We start from the raw sequence: 19,477 nt of genomic DNA on the forward strand, positions 1-19,477 counted from the left end.
GCGATTGAAAACTATTAATATACAACAACCAGTTAAAACAACAGTATCGGGCAGTATTTTATCACCCTCCGTTCCATTTTTTAAGGAAAAATTACGATTAAAACATTGAACGCTTCTATCGCTTAGCATACAAATTCCGAGGAACAGCACAAAAGCGGAAAACATTTATGAATAACAAATGTTTGAAATCACGTATCACTGGCAAGATGCGTCGAGCGCCCTATTAAAACCCGATAGAAATACGTGTTCTTTATAAGTGCACAATTTGTAAATCCCCTCTTTTCAGCCAACTCTCTTGTCCTCTCTGAAACACCCATCGACGTTAAAATTTGACGTGGAGTAGAAGACACCCTTGTATTTGTTATACACCAATTTCGTGTAATTATCTGACCGGGAAAGGCTTTTTGTCTATATGATTTGTATTTCTTTCATAAATCAGGTTTTTTGCCGCCCCCCCCCCCTGCACGCCCACACACAACACCCAATTCCAAAATAAACTTCAGATTCGTAATCAGCGTGTCGCGAACTACCAGAAAAGATACACATTTATCGCCTTTGCAACAAAAAGTTTGTTCACCTAAAAAAAATCGTAAGGGGTTACGTAACTCTTGCAGTTTTTGCCAAAACTGACCCATTTATTCATAAATGTCAAGATAAAACTCAAGATGACAAATAGAGGTTTGATTTGACTGCTTTGAAATCAGGTATTACTGGCAAGCTGCGTCGAGAGCGCCCTATTATGACACTTATTTCGCTCAGTTTGCAACTTCAGGGGAACAATAGAAAAGCGGAAAACTTTTAGGGACAACTAAAGGTTTTAATCCTTTGTTCGTCGTAAAAGTTTTTCGGTCTAACTTTTTTAAGTTTGAAGTGAAAAAATTTGTTGTCGCAAAAGCGATAAATGTGTATCTTTTCTGGTAGTTCGCGACACGCTGATTACGAATCTGACGTTTATTTTGGAATTGGGTACCTAAAAGAGGTACTTTTTTAGCTTTTCAAGACAAAACACATATTTTTTGCGCAAATAAAAATTGCCAAAATTGACCCCAAAATCGATTTCGCCCAAGAGACGTAACAGGGAGTAATCGATGCTCAGGAGCTCAAATCTGCAACTCCCATGTTCATATCTGCTTCCGTTCGGGAGATACGTGGTCCCAAAGGACCCGATAGAAATACGTCGTGTTCTTTATAAGTGCACAATTTGGAAAACCCCCTCTTTTCAGCCACCTCTCTTGTCCTCTCTGAAACACCCATCGACGTTAAAATTAGACGTGGAGTGGAAGACACCCTTGTCTTTGTTATACACCAATTTCGTGTAATTATCTGACCGGGAAAGGCTTTTTGTCTATATGTTTTTTTTTCATTTTTTTTTCATAAATCAGGTTTCCCCCCCCCCCCCCGCACGCCCCCACACAACACCCAATTCCAAAATAAACTTCAGATTCGTAATCAGCGTGTCGCGAACTACCAGAAAAGATACACATTTATCGCCTTTGCAACAAAACGTTTGTTCACCTAAAAAAAAATCGTAAGGGGTTACGTAACTCTTGCAGTTTTTGCCAAAACTGACCCATTTATTCATAAATGTCAAGATAAAACTCAAGATGACAAACAGAGGTTTGATTTGACTGCTTTGAAATCACGTATTACTGGCAAGCTGCGTCGAGAGCGCCCTATTATGACACTTATTTCGCTCAGTTTGCAACTTCAGGGGAACAATAGAAAAGCGGAAAACTTTTAGGGACAACAAAAGGTTTTAATCCTTTGTTCGTCGTAAAAGTTTTTCGGTCTAACTTTTTTAAGTTTGAAGTGAAAAAATTTGTTGTCGCAAAAGCGATAAATGTGTATCTTTTCTGGTAGTTCGCGACACGCTGATTACGAATCTGACGTTTATTTTGGAATTGGGTACCAAAAAGAGGTACTTTTTTAGCTTTTCAAGACAAAACACATATTTTTTGCGCAAATAAAAATTGCCAAAATTGACCCCAAAATCGATTTCGCCCAAGAGACGTAACAGGGAGTAATCGATGCTCAGGAGCTCAAATCTGCAACTCCCATGTCCATATCTGCTTCCGTTCGGGAGATACGTGGTCCCAAAGGACCCGATAGAAATACGTCGTGTTCTTTATAAGTGCACAATTTGGAAAACCCCCTCTTTTCAGCCACCTCTCTTGTCCTCTCTGAAACACCCATCGACGTTAAAATTAGACGTGGAGTAGAAGACACCCTTGTCTTTGTTATACACCAATTTCGTGTAATTATCTGACCGGGAAAGGCTTTTTGTCTATATGGTTTTTTTTTCATTTTTTTTTCATAAATCAGGTTCCCCCCCCCCCCCCTGCACGCCCCCACAGAACACCCAATTCCAAAATAAACTTCAGATTCGTAATCAGCGTGTCGCGAACTACCAGAAAAGATACACATTTATCGCCTTTGCAACAAAACGTTTGTTCACCTAAAAAAATCGTAAGGGGTTACGTAACTCTTGCAGTTTTTGCCAAAACTGACCCATTTATTCATAAATGTCAAGATAAAACTCAAGATGACAAACAGAGGTTTGATTTGACTGCTTTGAAATCACGTATTACTGGCAAGATGCGTCGAGAGCGCCCTATTACGACACTTATTTCGCTCAGTTTGCAGCTTCAGAGGAACAATAGAAAAGCGGAAAACTTTTAGGGACAACAAAAGGTTTTAAACCTTTGTTCGTCGTAAAAGTTTTTCGGTCTAACTTTTTTAAGTTTGAAGTGAAAAATTTGTTGTCGCAAAAGCGATAAATGTGTATCTTTTTTTCTGGTAGTTCGCGACACGCTTTGTTATTTATTAACGTTTTCCGGTTTTGTGTTGTTCCTTGGTAGTGCTATTGACTGAGAAAGACAGGCAAATTCCTTGAGTTGAGCTCAATCCCCTCAGGATGCATTTTGCTTTTTTACTTGTTTTCCACCACCCATTCTGAAGTATAAATATTTGAAACAAGCATTTTTTTCATCAGTTACAGTGGCGCAGTTGGTAGTGCTGTGTAACTGAGAGACACAGACAAATGCAATTTCACTGGTTCGATCCCCAGCCATTTCATTTTGATTTTCTGCTCTTTTCCTCACTCCATTATGAGTGCTGAAGTTTAAATATTAGAAACGAGCATTAATTCTCAACAGTTCTAGTGGCGCAGTTGGTAGTGCCCTGTAACTGAGAGACACAGACAAACTCCATGTCTGCAGTTCGATTCCCAGGCAGAGCATTTTGATTTTCTGCTCTTTTCCTCATTCCATTCTGAGTGCTGAAGTTTAAATATTAGAAACGAGCATTAATTCTCAACAGTTCTAGTGGCGCAGTTGGTAGTGCCCTGTAACTGAGAGACACAGACAAACGCCATGTCTGCAGTTCGATTCCCAGACAGAGCATTTTGATTTTCTGCTCTTTTCCTCATTCCATTCTGAGTGCTGAAGTTTAAATATTAGAAACGAGCATTAATTCTCAACAGTTCTAGTGGCGCAGTTGGTAGTGCCCTGTAACTGAGAGACACAGACAAACTCCATGTCTGCAGTTCGATTCCCAGGCAGAGCATTTTGATTTTCTGCTCTTTTCCTCATTCCATTCTGAGTGCTGAAGTTTAAATATTAGAAACGAGCATTAATTCTCAACAGTTCTAGTGGCGCAGTTGGTAGTGCCCTGTAACTGAGAGACACAGACAAACTCCATGTCTGCAGTTCGATTCCCAGACAGAGCATTTTGATTTTCTGCTCTTTTCCTCATTCCATTCTGAGTGCTGAAGTTTAAATATTAGAAACGAGCAATAATTCTCAACAGTTCTAGTGGCGCAGTTGGTAGTGCCCTGTAACTGAGAGACACAGACAAACTCCATGTCTGCAGTTCGATCCCCAGACAGAGCATTTTGATTTTCTGCTCTTTTCCTTCTTCCATTCTGAGTGCTGAAGTTTAAATATTAGAAACGAGCATTAATTCTCAACAGTTCTAGTGGCGCAGTTGGTAGTGCTCTGTAACTGAGAGAGACAGACAAACTCCATGTCTTCGGTTCAATTCCCAGACAAGCACCATGTCTGCAGTTCAAGCCCAGGCAGAGCCTTTTAATTTTCTATTCTCTGGAGAGAGCAGAAGTATAAATATTAGAAACGAAGTTTAGAAAGAGGGAACCGAAATGGTGTAGTGGGTAGTTCCATCGTTTGGTAAGCGATTGGTTTGGATTTAATCGGTTCAAGTCCCAGGTGAGTATTCGGTAAAAGGAGTTTGCCGCCACACCTCCCCCTGACAAGGTTCCCATGCGGCAAAGGGAGTTCGCCGCCACCCCTCCCCCTGACAAGGTTCCCACGCGGGACTAGGATCAGTGGGGATAATGTTTTAGAAAATGTCTGAGTCCAAACAACTGGATCTTTAAATATTTGAAAAGCTTCCTAGATCAGAGTCTCACCTAATGGTCAAGTGGAATAAAAAAAAACTTTTGCAGCACAAGGTCCCTGGTGCAATCCCAACCTCTGCTTTTTCTCTTTTACCACACCAAACAACCTTTAACAAATAAGAAGAAATAAAATAATAAGAAATAAAATAAATATAAAACAAAATATTTATGCTGTACAGTTTAATGGATACTTCAACATAGCTTGGTCTTCATCATGCCAAATCAGCTGATACCCTTGAAGGGGAAAAAAAAAAGCTGCCAATCAACATATCCTATTAAAAGACAAATGATGAATTACCATCGACTATTTTTAAGCAAACTGCTGCACAATATTACTTGTTCTTTGTCAAGAGTATGAATACAGTGATGTACACTTTAACCTCCAACAAATGTTGCAAATTTCATCGTTGATGATACTTATTGTCATTGCTAATGTTACTTCAATGCAGATGCATTTTTTTGGCCTTAAGGTTGCTTTATATCTAGTATTCTTGGACATACCTGCTGCAAATCCAACTTAAATTAAATGTATGCAGAAAATATCAAGAAATTATTGTGTCAAAAATCACACACACTCTGGTAGGATACAGCAACCTGTGGGCTATTTCCAAAAAATTGTGTACAGGTACTGAAAAGCTGCATCTCCATGTACATGGCCTAAAGATAATTAACATTATAATGCTTTTCACAAGAATAGTCTAAGACAAAAAAAAACAATAGTTAAGCTCTATAGCTTGTTCTGTAAGTCGTGTTACACAAGTTGTCAAACGTTTGTTATTCACATTTTGAAGAAGGGTACATCTACAATGCAATTGTTATTTCACACAGGCAGCATTTTTTGGATTGAATTATTGCAAACAATGTCTTTGTGTGATCACATATTTTGCACAATGAAGTCGGTGGATCTATAATTTTAAACAAAAAAGGCCAAGAGGCTTCAAAGTGATTCCTTGCCAAAGTTTACAGTATATCCAAAAATTTACAGCAAACTGCACAGTTTTACTTTTGGAGTTATATTTGCAAGGTTTTAAAGACTTTGACCTAAATGTTAACCGCCAATGACCTCCGCAGACAAGACTAGTGACCTTGAACTCTATAACGTGGATCAACATAACAAGTATGAAGTTAATCCAAGGTTAGACTTGTGGAGGGTTACAAGGGGTTTAGACCATGACCTCTGTTAGCCTCAAATGACCTTTCACCTCTGCAGAAAGCAACACTGTTCTTCTACTCCATAAGAAGGTAGAACCACATACCCAGTATCAAATAAATCCAACTTTTACGTTTGGAGTTAACATGTTTTCAAGGTTTTCAGACTGTGACCTCTACAGTACACAATAGGAATCTTGTATTCCATAAGATGGATCCACATACCAATATCAACCAAGTGCATCATGCTTCACTTTTTGAGGAATCAAGTTTTACAACTGTTTCTGATATCTGCTGAACTCAATATTCAATATGGTGTATTATTCACAAACCAAGTATGAAGAAAATTCAAGCCCTTCTGGTTCATTTAAAGAGTTTACAAGCCGAGGTGTCGCAGTGACACACACACACACACAGACACGCCATCACCATCGCACAGATTCCTTGTGCCTTTGACAAGAAATAATAAAGCTCATGAAAGTTATGCAACACGAATACTTAAACCAAATGGAGCAGACACTTAACCATAGCAACAGTGAGTGTATAGGTAAATTACAGCATTAAGTTAAGGTCGCTATCACTCGCCATATTACGTCAATTTGCTTGTTTAACACTTTCCATATTCAGTCCCCGCAGGGCATATTCAAATTCTGGCAGGTGTATCCTTTGTAGCATGCAATGAATCTCTTAAGTTGAACTTAAAGTTTATGGTAATGATTGAAACTTTATCATTCAGAGGGAATGCAAGCCTCTAGGGTTTCACCGAGTCAGTATTATAGAAACTTTTCACTGTAGAAAACACTGTCATCATCAGAAAGAGTACTTACGATATATTTCAACCACAATTTTCAATCGGACTTTTTACGGCCTAGGTACCGAGTATGTAAATGGCAACATCATTGCGACCTATAGTGACCTGCCGACACCATCAGCACAGTTTAAATACATGGCATCTACATAACTAAATTATTTTTCACATCTTTCTATTTCCAAAATAACGTATCTCTAAGTGGGCAGTGCAAGAACCTCTCGGCTCACAAAAGGGAAACATTTCCCCCCCCTCCAGACCTGTTTTTCCATTCAACTAAGACCAACTTCTTCTTATCACCTACAGTTTGCATTAATTTTACTTAACAGCATGGACGATAACTGGATTTTTCCCCCTTCCTCTTCTCTCCATCTCTCTCTCTCTTCTGATCCTCCCGTTTCCATCAAAAGTTCTCTACTTTATTTCTTCCCGCTGGTGCTCGGCATACTCTGCTTTGACGGTCTCTTCGTTTTTTTACCTTTCCAACCTGTCTGCGTCCCTTGCGATCTAAACTTGGTATCTTCCGTATCGATCTGAGCTCCCAACAGCCAATAGAGATTATTCTTTAAAAATTTCTTTAACCCTGGAGGCATATCCAAGACACCTAAAACATCCAACTCCTGAGGGACGGCCTTCCTTAAAGTTTGACAACACATGTATTGCAGAGAAGACTCGAAAGAGGCGGTTCGGATGAGACACATGCTTGACTTTGCCGCGGTCGAGCTGACCATTGGATACCACTCGCGACCTTTTAATCCTTTACAGGCGACACCTGAAGAAGGAACAAACCATAAAAAAGAGAGAGGAGATCAACAAAATGCTTTAAATTTTTTAAGACCTCTCAACAGATAATGCTGTTACGAGAACCCTTCAATTCCACTAGTAGAGTAAAAAATTGATCTTAAGGAAACCTTGTTCATAAAATTTCAAAACTGTATTACTCGCTAAGATTTGACCGAGTTTCGAACTGCTTTCTGGCGCTTCATGACTACAGTAAAACTTCATACCACCGGCATCCGCTGCCCAACAGAGCCACCTGAGCGGAACCAGTTCTGCATCTCTTTGTGGATGCAACACTGAAAGTTAATGATGTTACCATAGCAACTGACCTGTAAATCATTATTATTTTTATCTTTAGAATAAATGTATCTGATTCACTGATCCACAGATGGGAAAAAAAGAATATTGCCACAGAATAAAAATTTTAAATACATATAAACACAGAGAGCTAAGCAGACATTCCATTGAAACATCATCGAGTCTCGAGGATATATTCGCAGTGAGGATTATTTACAGGGAAGTAATGTTGAAGAACATTCTACCGCACCATGACGACATCACACAACACCTACTGTCATGTGCCTAGTACTACAATGAGTTAAGGTCTAGTGAGTAAACCTACTGTACACTTGATCGACCAGATCTTGAGTTATGGACAAGGTATTGAGGTGAGGTCTTCTAACAGATGTATTACATGGTATGCAACAGGAATATCGCTTTAAGTTGGACGCAAACCTAACCACCATGTTTGGACTTATATCACAGAGATCTTTGTGAAGAAGAACAAGCCCCCCAAACTTCTAAGAAAAATCTTGTTCTGTTAAAGAGAGGTTTTCTAATGGTAAAGTCATGTGTATTTTGTAAATCTGTGATGGCATAATGCCGCTAGTGATCTGAAACCTATTTCACTTTTCTCCGTTCTGTTCTTTCATGATCGGGTAGAACGTTAAACAGTGTAGACATTGCAACGGACATCATCATTGCGGTCATGTTAAGAGGTTTGGTATGTTAGATTCATTATTGGTAAAATCCGAGATCTCCATTACAGAAAATAGACATTGTAATAAAGAAAAAGAAAAAATTCCCCCCCCCCCCCCAAAGAAAAAACTGAAGCACATGAAGCTCAATGATGATTTAGCCTTGATCAAATCTTCAGCCTTGTGTGTGAAGAAACATCTAAAACTCTGGGATTTCTCCCATGCAGAGAAAGATTATTCTTACCTGTTTGGAAGAGTTGTGCTTGACATTTATTTCTATCACATACATCATTAATGTTAGTCGGGTGTGTCTCCTATAAGTTACCATAGCAACCACAACCCTGATTCAGCATTCTGCATTCTAGGCAAGAGCACAACACTTACTTTATGATGATATAAAGTGCTCGCATGTTGGACAAAACTTTCAAAAACACGTTTGAAAAGGTTACAGACTCTCTCGAGGTATCAGAAAATGTATTTTGGTACTAACTAAGAAAACAACCTAACAAAACAATTTATCCACACACTCATTTGGATGGCAAAATTATGTTACATTATCATTTTTAAACATAATAAGTTTTATCATTAAGTACAACAAAGTCTGTTTTGTGTTCTACGCACCAATAGGAGTGCATGGCACAGTGTGATCAATGCTGCGAATAATTCGATTTAGAATTGCACAGCAGAAAGCTAAGTGCACAGGAGTATCTTTACTATCCCCAGAGTGTTTTTAGTACAAGTTTACATAACACAAACTGGTTATACTGTATATGCAAAACTTAACACACTTAGTTATTCTCAGAATCAAAGATGCCAAAGTAGTGCTGTAAAGCATATCAGACAGCTAAAAAATATGACCTGTCATGGTTCCCCTCCCCCCCCTCCCCCCGCCCACTCTCTTCCCGACCACCACAAATAAAAAAATATATAAAAACATATCAAACTGACCTAAAAATGCTCCATTTTTATAAAAACTTAAAGATCCAGTCCATAGATCCAGGTGAACTCCAATGATTGCACCTTGCCCGAATCTACTGCAGAACTGTTTTCTTTTGCCGCCAAAATAGAAATATCCAAGGTATGAAAGACCGCAGCTCTCCTCCTTTACGTCTGTCCCCAACATGGAACAAAACTGATTGAAATATTTCTCGGGATCCACTTTGTCGGTCCCAACTCCGATCATCTGCAAAATTCGAGAAGAACGAAAGTAGGTGAAAATCATAAATGACAGGATCAAACGTGGAAACTCGTAACGCTACTTTTAACAAAAAAAAGGCAACAGTTTCTTGCTTTTAAACCTGCTTTGAAGGGTTATCTGGATTTCATCCTGTCAATAAATATCCTATAGAGTCAAATAATGGTCACCCACGCTCCTACCTTCTGCAAGAATTTGAATACTTTAAAGCATTTTGCAATACTGCCACCCTAATTTTACATCACAGAGAGTCTGGAATTGTGATAGGTTTTTTCAATGTGTGGGAATATTTCAATTGGAGTTGTCAAAAACTGCAGGGCAGTACTTCTGTGATTTTTATCAGTGATTAAATTTTACACATACAGAAATTTGGGGCTCGAGTATTTGATGTGTTTTGTATTGCTTCTTTTGCCGTTTGTTAACTAGTAGAGACTTGTTTCATTTGGATACATAGCCTTCATCCACTGTTAAGCCTTAAAGGAATTGTCTGGGGGAAGATTTTGATACATTGTACTCATACAATCTTTCTTATTTTTCTCGTTCTAACCATGTGAAAATTGTCCCCATGCGACGGTTTTTTCTAGTTTTCGAATCCCCAGTTTCTCACCAAAAGTACCGTTTGTTGGAATGCATCAGTGTGGTGAACGACATAATGCGGGCAAATAGGCAAAACGAGTGACTTGAAGTTAGCAATCCCATTTCCGCAACAAGTACACTCTCTCATGTACATGCACAGGTGATTGCCTATTATACCTTACGTACACATCGCGAACGTACCTGTACAGCCTACCATGCCCAGTTGATACATACATTGCATTGCACATGATACACTCCCACACTCAAACTACAGTTCATAAACCGTTCTTCCAAATCGCTGACATACAATTCACGGGTCAAGTTTACAGTAAAAGGAAGCTACTTTAATATTACTTGTAAAGTATTCCATCATTGAAATGTGAAACATGGCGGAATCGATGTCAGAGCAGAATGTAGTTCCGGGAAGCTTAGGCTTCGTAGAACTGTCCGATTGTATACTGTTCAGTATACCTACAAGCCAACATTCTTCGCAATGGAGCTGGACAGCGCAATGGAAACAACGAAGAGCCTGCTGTTCAAACTTACCTTGTGTTACACAAAGACCACACAGCAACTGATGCACTACCTATATATTACCGTTATGACGGCTTTACGATTTTGTTAAAAAATAAATTTATAACTAAGAAATTTCACTGACAATTAAGGAAGAAATTATTCTGTATTCAAAATTGTTGTGGTGACTACTGTAGGAACTATATGTAGCCTGGGTTATGTCTGCATTTGCCCAGATGATGTCACGTACCCTACTGTTCAAAGTATATTTGAAATATCCATCCTAAATCGATTACAAAATTGTTCCTCTGTCAAACGCAATATCAGCATTCTCATACCTTGAAAACATGTTTGGAAACATTTTTATCGCTTTTTTACGGTAACTTCTAAGGGCTACAAGACAATTCTTTTAAGGGTTGCACATGCGGTCTCCTTACTAAACTTATGAAAATATACAAACATTTGAAGGTGCATTCATCGCAAAGTTACTTTTTTGAGTGATAAAGATTGCAAATGAATTTACGCTGTACATAGCATTTGTTTAAAACTTTAAAAATTATTTGTAAGTTTCTCTGCAACTCATTGAGTTGCTGCCTAATATTGAAAATACATGTAATTTTAAAGGCTTTGAAACAGCCTTTCAGCTGTATATAGCATTCTGACTACCACAGTGCAGGACTACACACTTGGGTATGCTACACTTCACTCTCAACAGTAGGAAATGAATATAGCCAAATAATTTGTTGGATGGGACACTTAGCGATATTTGGAAATATCTAGATATAATAATACTTTTACGTGGAGCAAGGCTGTGATATATTTGCTTATATATCATTTAAATCTTTGTAGTAAAAACTCAACATAACAGTGATTCTACTAGATAATATTTATGAACATTGAAAAAGGTAACAGAGTATTCCTTTGGGTTAGCTCATTAACTTAACATTAAAGTACAGAAATTTAGGCATCTTACCATATCTGTTCCATAAACTGGGGAGACCATTTTGATCTCCCAGTAGTTCTGTCCCTCCACCAGAGCTTGGTTGCTTCTGGCTGAAGCTGTGCCTAAGCTATAGTTGGTATGGAATCTGACCTCAGTCTTGTTCTTAGAGAGTTGTACGTTAGATTTCATGCTGACGTCATCCCACACCCAGTCAAAGTCACCTTTGAAAACGAGTATAGCGAACCACAAAATTGACAGATATGGCCAAACAAAAAACAGAAAAAAAAAAAAAAAAACGAAAGAGGAGGCTGGGGATTAATTTAAGGCATTCAACATTTCCAGATTAGTTATGTAGTTTACAGAAGAAGATTAATAATTATAGTTTAACCCAATGTCCCCTATGATCCCTTCCCTCCAGAAAAAAAAACAAAAAACATTTTGGATGTCAAATGGTCAATTCTTACTGGTCTATAGAACATAAAGTCTAAGTGCAAGGTTGTGCTCATAAATAATCTTGAAGCTTTCGTGGGAGGTTGAATTTGGAAGGGGAAATGTAAACCACCCGACAGATGATGGGGGTTGAGGCCTTGCCCTCCCCCCTCCCAGCATTCCCCTACCCCACTTGTACAGGCTACTACATTGTTCACCTTTGATTTTCTTACTTCATGCACCTCTGAATATAATTAACTTAAATACTAATATTGCACATATTTTTTCAAAAGAGCTTGCAACATTTCATCAAAGGCCAATTAAATCATCATTAAATGTGTGCGTGTGTGTGTTTGTGTCATTTCAACATAAAAGGAAATAATAGCAACCTTTCTGAATCATTAATATCCTCAGATGGAATGTATGAAGCAAGTAAACACACTGTGCCAATGTGACGGAACACTGCCAGTGGCATTGCTTGGGATTAACGGCCTCTGTTTTTAACAAGTTCATCAAAACACGCAACTGTTATGTAGAAATACTTCTCCTCACTTGATCGATAAAATGACTCAAAATGATTTTGCCAAGATGACTTCATTCACTCAGCTGAACATGCCAATGGCTATAGATGCAGTTTGCGATATGTTGCCAAATTTGAGAAACTAATACCCTGACCAAACAAATTGCTCCATATGAGAACGTGTTATTAACATAAAGAACATTTTACACCCATTTGGTATTTTTTTTTTTTTTTTTCATCAACTTTGTTTGTCTACAAAGGAATATTTTAACTAACTTGAAGAGTCGGGCTTGTTGTTATCCAGGGTTGCCTCTGATTTAGCAGGGGTAAAGGAAACGATCATTGGGCTACGTAATGTTTCTGGTGATGGTGGCCAAGTTGCTAAACGGCACATGCATGGTCTTTCGTCCGTTGGAACATCCACCTCATTCCTGTCATTCGATGACCCTTCCCGACTACGACCCAGTTCTGCAGAAGTACCCGAACTTCCTGGTTCCGAGCTCCGGTCTCCATCTTTGGTTTTCTGGTGCTTTTTTCCTTCCTCTGGTTGTGATCCTTCTGCTTTTCTCTTCATGATTGACAGGCTGCACCCGATCGGGGTGTTTCCATAGGGTTTTCACTTTATATACATAACCAACACCTGATAGGAGTTGAAAATAAAGAAAGAGAGATTCAAATTTTGAAGGTTACAAATCATTGACTACAAACTGAGGAGAAAAGATAGTGATATCAAGGCTACACAGCAATAAACATGATTTAGGGCTAGCCTGGCCTAAATAAAGATTGGTAGGCTTAGCTTATCTTTTGACAAGAGCAAGCTCTTGAACAAAGATGTGTAAGCATTAAACAGGTGTACAGTCTCCGAAGTTTTGAGTGATTACAGGCTTTTCCAAAATACATATGATAATGTTTGATCTTATATTTTTTTAAATTGTTCAATGTACCAACGGTGTTATTCATGAATGGATGAAATTTTAATCATTTAATAACTGCTAATGACAGTGATAGTTTTCAAAACTAACGGAAACAGTGTATAAACGGTAACATTTTGAAAGCAGTTTTGAACAAAACAGCTAAATTTTTAAGAGCTAGACAACGCCTAGATGTGAGTTTAGTTATAAATATGCAACACTAAACAGTGATGGTGTCACCAGTGTACTACTAGGCATGCATGATACCAAAGTTTTAGTTTTTGATTCCAAATTTGAGTTAAATGTTGAACCGGAAGCCACCCGGCTTGTAGCAGTATTGAATAAGCCCTTGTGGACTAATCCCACACCCATGGTCACTTAGCCTCGTATAAATAACTGTGTAAGGATCCATCACAGGACAACTACTTTCATATCACAGGACTTTGGAAGCAAGATTATTGCTGAATTGAATATACAAGGCTGAGTGGTCAGCTACCGCAAAGCGTCCGATGTAAGCACTTGGTATTTTTCACGGTTTGTCAGAAGAGCAGCTTGAACGAAGTTCCAGTTCTTGAAAATATGTAAATTGCCTGCCAGGAGAAAAACTGAAAGGCGAATAATGCAGAAAACAAACAAAAATGCCTGTTTCTAGAAAATGTATGGCTTTCAGGCGCGTATCCAGGATTTTCTAACCCGGGGCGCGCGAATTACTATGTAAGCGGAGCGCCACCATCGGTTGGCGCGCAGCGAACAAGAAAATTTCTGGTTTTGATACCCCCCAGATCACCGGAAACGGCACTTCTCGGGCTTGAAATGACCAACCAGATGTACACTTTTGGCCTGAGAACCAAGTATTTCCTAATAGTTTTTTTTTCCATCCATAACCTTTTTGAAGATTGTCAACCCGGCACACGTCATGTTCGACCTGATCGCATGTCCTGTGGGTCTTTGCTTTTGTAGGTGATTCTACGTCGCGGCCCACAATACCCGTCAGCCCCACTTTTCAAGGTTTTAAGCCCCAAATTTGTTCAGAATTTGAAAATTCACATTTCTCGTGAATAAACTCACTTCAAAACATACCCATAATGTTGTACAAAATTTCATCTATGGACAACCAATATAGAAAAACTACCTTCAACCCCTAACAGACCGGTCAAAATTGCTCGAGTAGAGGGAAGTGTGATGCAGAATGTTGGTCAGAAATTTTCGAAAATTCAGACCCAGTTAATTTTAATTTATTGGTGTACAAATATTAAACCTCTTATAATGGCTATTATAAAACTTGGTTGAAGGAAATGAAAAAATAGCAGATATTTCCGAAACCGAACACTACACACATAGGCGTAGGAGGCGCGGCGGCAGTGGCGGAGCTAGGGGTATTGGTCAGGAGGGGCGAGAATGGTCTGTAGGGGCGCTTTCGACACTATCTAAGCGGAGCGCCACCACTGGTTGGCGCGTAGCGCACAGACAAATTTTGAGTAAAGATACTCCCTAGATCGCCGGAAATGACCCTTTCAGGGCCTGGCTAATTTGCAGATAAACGAAGAATAGAGTGTCATCGCCAAATTACACCAACAAAATGTGACAAATGTCAATAAGTAGATGAGAGCGCAATAAAAAAGTCAATAATCTAGAATAAGTAAAAAGTGGTAAAGAGCTGAAAAAGGCGCCAGCAGTCCATTTGAGTCCGTCAGGGGGCGCATCCGCCCCCTGACCGTATGGACGCTCCGCCACTGCGCGGCGGGGGTGCAGCCCCTAATTCGCCATTACTAATGTAAAAGAAACTTTTGACATAATTGGACCTCCATGCTTTTTATACACCTACATGAGACATGTCGTTGTTTACATTAGCATCCCGCGGTATAATGCGCAATTTTAACGGACCGTACGGTACATGATGGCATGCGATGTAATAACCGATGCTTGCTTATATGATATTGACATTGACACGTTGAACGCGAAAATTTTTGGTTATTTTTTCAGGCAAGTCGGACAGTTTTGAGGATTTTCATCCTGGAACGCCATTTTCATGCTCACTGATATGATGTGATATCTGCTGTTTGCGTTACAAATTCGAACAGGCGCGTAGCGAGGAATTTGCCAAGGGAGGGGCGAAGCCTGTAGGCAAATTATCTAAGCGTAGCGCCACCATAGGTTGGCGCGAAGCGTACAAGAAAATTTTGGCCGAAAATGCCTCCCAGATCGCTGGAAATGGCACTACCCAGGACCATTTGTTAGCGCGAAGCGTACAAGCAAATTTTGGCCGAAAATGTCTCCCAGATCGCTGGAAATGACACTTCCCAGGCCTTGTAAGTTGCATCTAAGCACTTTCTATTTTGAAATTACTTAGCGATATCATTTAAAAAAATGCTGAATGGGGGGGGGGCGGTCGCCCCCATCCCAAAATGCGTCATGTTCCCCGACGACACGGTCGAGTTCGAGACCAGCCACAGTTGGTTTCATAGCACAATTCTACACACGCGTTATGATAGACCATATATAGTATATATATAGATAGTGAGAGGGGAAAATGGTAACGTCAAAAAAATGGAGTTGTCGGTGTAAGGGGTAGGGTGAGGCACACTTTTACGAAATCATTGATCCGTCACTGGCTACCCTTCAGCGCTGTAATGATGTCACTGTTCCTCTTTCTCTTCCCGGTGTCTTCGCGTTTTTCTTTTACTCCCTCCTTTTCTCTCTTTCTTCTTTTTCTTTTCCCTTCCTTCCTCTCCTCCTCCTCTTTTTCCCTCTTTTTTCTTCTCTTTTTTTTCTCTCCTCTTTTTCTTACCCGGGGGGCGCGCGCCCCCAACGCCCCCCCCTGGATACGCACCTGGCTTTATTGGCTTAACTGCAGATTGCTGGCTTCTCAGTCACTGTAACTGGATAGCCTATAGCCTACAGCCCAAAACTATGAATATGAAGATATTTATGGTAATTTCGTACACTAACGCCACATCGAATCAGCCACAAACTTCGAAAGAGACAACATTGACATTACTATGGACTTAGTTTAGACACACTATCGAAGATTGATTTCACAGTGACTGTGAATACTTGATGCCACCACATTGACATTACTTTGAACTTAATTTTAGTTTCCTTTTTAAAGAGAGACAATAAAATGAAGGTGTATTCAGTTCATTTCAACATGACTGCGAATCCTCAAAGCCATGTCGCTGGCATTAGTTTGGACTCAATTTAGCTTTTTGTTTTTTTCCGGGCTTATTTATTTAAGTTTATACTTTAAAGAGAGACAACACTTAAGGCGCATTGACTTCACAGCGATTGTGAATCCTCAAACTTGCAAGCCACATCATTAGCATCACTTTGAACTTTAATTTTGGAAGAGGGAATCTTGGAACAACAATGCAATAGCCTACATATGTCTGTTAATTGATACCATTGCCACCACAAAGTGTTCTCATCGTTCTCATAATCCATATATGTCAGTCTGTATGCAGGGTGACCACTATATGCCACTATCGTTTTGAATGCATGGTGTCTTTCGGGTTGGGTTGTATTTTGCAATTACTCCGCAAGTATTACTGAACCGTAGGCATTTGACCATCATTGTTGCAACATAACACCACCAAACACTGAGATCTATAAATTCCACCGGCCCCTTAATATATGATACCTAAAAGTAATACTAGTAGCATGGTGACTTCGAAGTTCGGACACTTAAGACTTAAAACACCCCAAAACTAAATCTTCTGGTCTAAATCACCAGAAAATATACTTCATATGGTGGGAGAATTGTGTTATAGCACGATACACGGCCAAACTTTCTTTCCTGCAAACTGTTTTCACGTTGTTTTCCAAGAAGATTCTTCGTGATTGTGGAACTGGTATTTCTTTGCTAGAGTATTGCGAAGTTCGGACACGCAACCCACAGTGTGGCGCTGGTGATAAAATTGGTGGCGCAGTTGCTTTTTCAGTAATATAACAGACTTCATAGATCTCCCTCATTTTATTGACTAATATGTAAGTAATTTCTTGCACACGGGCCATTTTGGAGAGAAAATAACTGTAGCTTCGTACTTTTTGGTGAAATTTGGCTCTTCCTGTCAGTTGTCTTTTTAAAATCGTGTATTTCTTAGGGTGTCCGAACTTCGCAGTATGCTGAACTTCGCACTACTGACTATACTATAGTACTAGGCCTATCCTTACTTCCTACGCTTGAGTTGATGTCAAAATGTTACATGAGGGTGATCCCTCAATATCAATCATGTCCCTAGATATTCTGCAAAAACTATGGTAACCTAAGCTGGAAAAGTACATACAAGGCTAGGCGTACCCTAACGTTATATCTCTGTAGGAATTCAGCAGCAAATTAGAATCACCTGTGTTTACAACAGATAGGACTATCGTTTGATTGAATTCTGCCGCTGGTTAGGCTAGGCTACTGTAGCCTAATTTAGCCTTGTACAGTAAGTTGTACCTTAGCTTACAACTTTGCCAATAATAACGCGAATAAAATGGCTTTGTGCGACAAAATCATGTGAACTTTCACAGAACTGTAATATTTAAATATTTTTCTTGGTTTCAGGATAAAAAATACTCCTTACCGTAGATTTAAATTCTGTCAGACTCGTCAAACCTGTAACCTTTCGCCCGTGTATTTGTAACCTCAGTGTGCACAGTATAGTACTGATGCTCTGCTAGCTATTAGCGCTCAAGAGAACTGGTACATCAATTGTCGGAGTTGGTTTTATAAACACAGGTTTTCGTAATCCAAAGTTAGACTGCGCAAACTCAAATAACAAAGTTGGTTATAATGAATGATCAGACGCCACAGTGTTAGGTAATAAACATCTACCTTTCATAATAGAACATGTTCCATTTAATAATGGATATTGTACTCCGATGCGTAATGATCCCGGTCATGGCTTATTATAATATGTAAGGTAGGGGAAGGGGCCTACATACACGCAACAGTTCTGATATATATCATTTCTGGGCAGTGATACAGAAAATCAGTTACAGGTCAAACTGAGTAATGGTTAAGAGGTTATAATGTCACCTATAATTGGATGGTCTAGGTGGCATACTTCTATTAGAAAATATATCCCTCCGCTCGATTGTGCCAAAAAGCAGCAGGAGAACATCTTTTTGACCTGTTATCAATCATGATCTAGTTTTTTTTGGCTTGCATGTTGAAGAGCATGAATGGAAGTACATGTGGTGAGAAAATTGGGTCAATCGAGGCAATTTTAGACCCCTTTAGGCCTCCCAGGAGCAGCGTAGGAAAATTGTTTACTACTGAGTGAAGAGGTTTGTTTACAAGTGACGAAAACATCCGGCTCCGATAGCAAAAAATCTGCGCGGTCATGAGACGGAAAATTGATGGTGCCATTAAAAGGCCAACTTGTCATCTATCCGGTGATGGGTAGCGTTTAGCTAGTGAAAACTTCTATCTAGACTTAGAGACCATATTACTTTTGTGATTTAGTGTGTAATTCAATGGGGCTTTTAATGGGCGTATGCTACCTCTAGGGATAGCTAATATAAACCTACTGTCGTCTGTCAACTTATTCCAGTTGACAAATGGACACCTGTTTTGGAGGTTTATTCAATGTGTGGAGGTTTATTCAATATAAGGATATAACATGACCCGGAGACAGTAAAACCACCGGACCCCCTTTTGAGCTCTTCATGTTTCCTAATGTGTATTTTGAAAAGAAGAAAACCCTTTTTTGCCACCAGTGTCATATTTTGCCCCCTTCACCGTCCCACATCCACAAAAAAAGACGAATAAACTCTCTCGGGACCCTTATTGACTCGGGGCTCCGAGGCAGAACCCCTCCGATACCCTCTCCCCAGGCCAGCTTGTACTAGGTCATAATGGATCATGAAACATGTCATATATACTGTATCATCAGTCCTCATGACACAGCTTATTACACTGAAATTGATACGGCTTTTACTGGCGATGCATGATCCCTTGTCTTACTATAGGGAGTCATAACTTAAAAGTCACAACTCCTCTTTTATTTGCTATACGGGGCAAGAGTCTGTAAATGAACATTAGGGCCCAGGGGTGCTGAAACCCAGGTGAAAATAGCCCGAGGACACGTACCGGGACACGTTCCGCCACCCTGGCTCCCCAGCCTACGTTACATGAAAATCTCAAATCCAAGATAGCCCGTCCAGTGTACGTGTTTATTCATAGTATTCTCAACATCATGGTTGGCTGCAGGCCGTTGGAATTGTTATCCTTTCGAATACATTGTTCAAGTTGCAATAAATGCCAACCGCAGGA

At 39.6% G+C, this 19,477-nt stretch overlaps 1 protein-coding gene across 1 annotated transcript; it reads right to left on the bottom strand.

Annotated features, from left to right (window-relative positions):
• Nucleotides 1-4,482: 4,482 nt before the first annotated feature.
• LOC139960652 (SPRY domain-containing SOCS box protein 3-like) lies at nucleotides 4,483-18,169 on the bottom strand. Its single transcript, XM_071959192.1, has 5 exons — nucleotides 17,784-18,169; nucleotides 12,581-12,944; nucleotides 11,386-11,576; nucleotides 9,077-9,311; nucleotides 4,483-7,143 (listed from the first exon to the last, which is right to left on the bottom strand). Exons 2-5 carry the CDS (start codon nucleotides 12,876-12,878, stop codon nucleotides 6,791-6,793), a joined length of 1,077 nt encoding a protein of 358 aa, XP_071815293.1. The 5' UTR covers nucleotides 12,879-12,944; nucleotides 17,784-18,169; the 3' UTR covers nucleotides 4,483-6,790.
• Nucleotides 18,170-19,477: the final 1,308 nt, after the last annotated feature.

This window comes from Apostichopus japonicus, chromosome 19 (assembly GCF_037975245.1).
Source record: "Apostichopus japonicus isolate 1M-3 chromosome 19, ASM3797524v1, whole genome shotgun sequence".
NCBI lineage: Eukaryota > Metazoa > Echinodermata > Holothuroidea > Aspidochirotida > Stichopodidae > Apostichopus > Apostichopus japonicus.

Coding starts and splice junctions, on each gene's coding strand:
- LOC139960652 (XM_071959192.1), bottom strand. CDS start 12,878: ATGAAGAGAAAAGCAGAAGGATCACAACCAGAGGAAGGAAAAAAGCAC. Junction 9,312..11,385: donor CAGTTTATGGAACAGATATG/GTAAGATGCCTA, acceptor CGAATTTTGCAG/ATGATCGGAGTTGGGACCGA. Junction 7,144..9,076: donor TAAAAATGGAGCATTTTTAG/GTCAGTTTGATA, acceptor TTCCTTCTTCAG/GTGTCGCCTGTAAAGGATTA.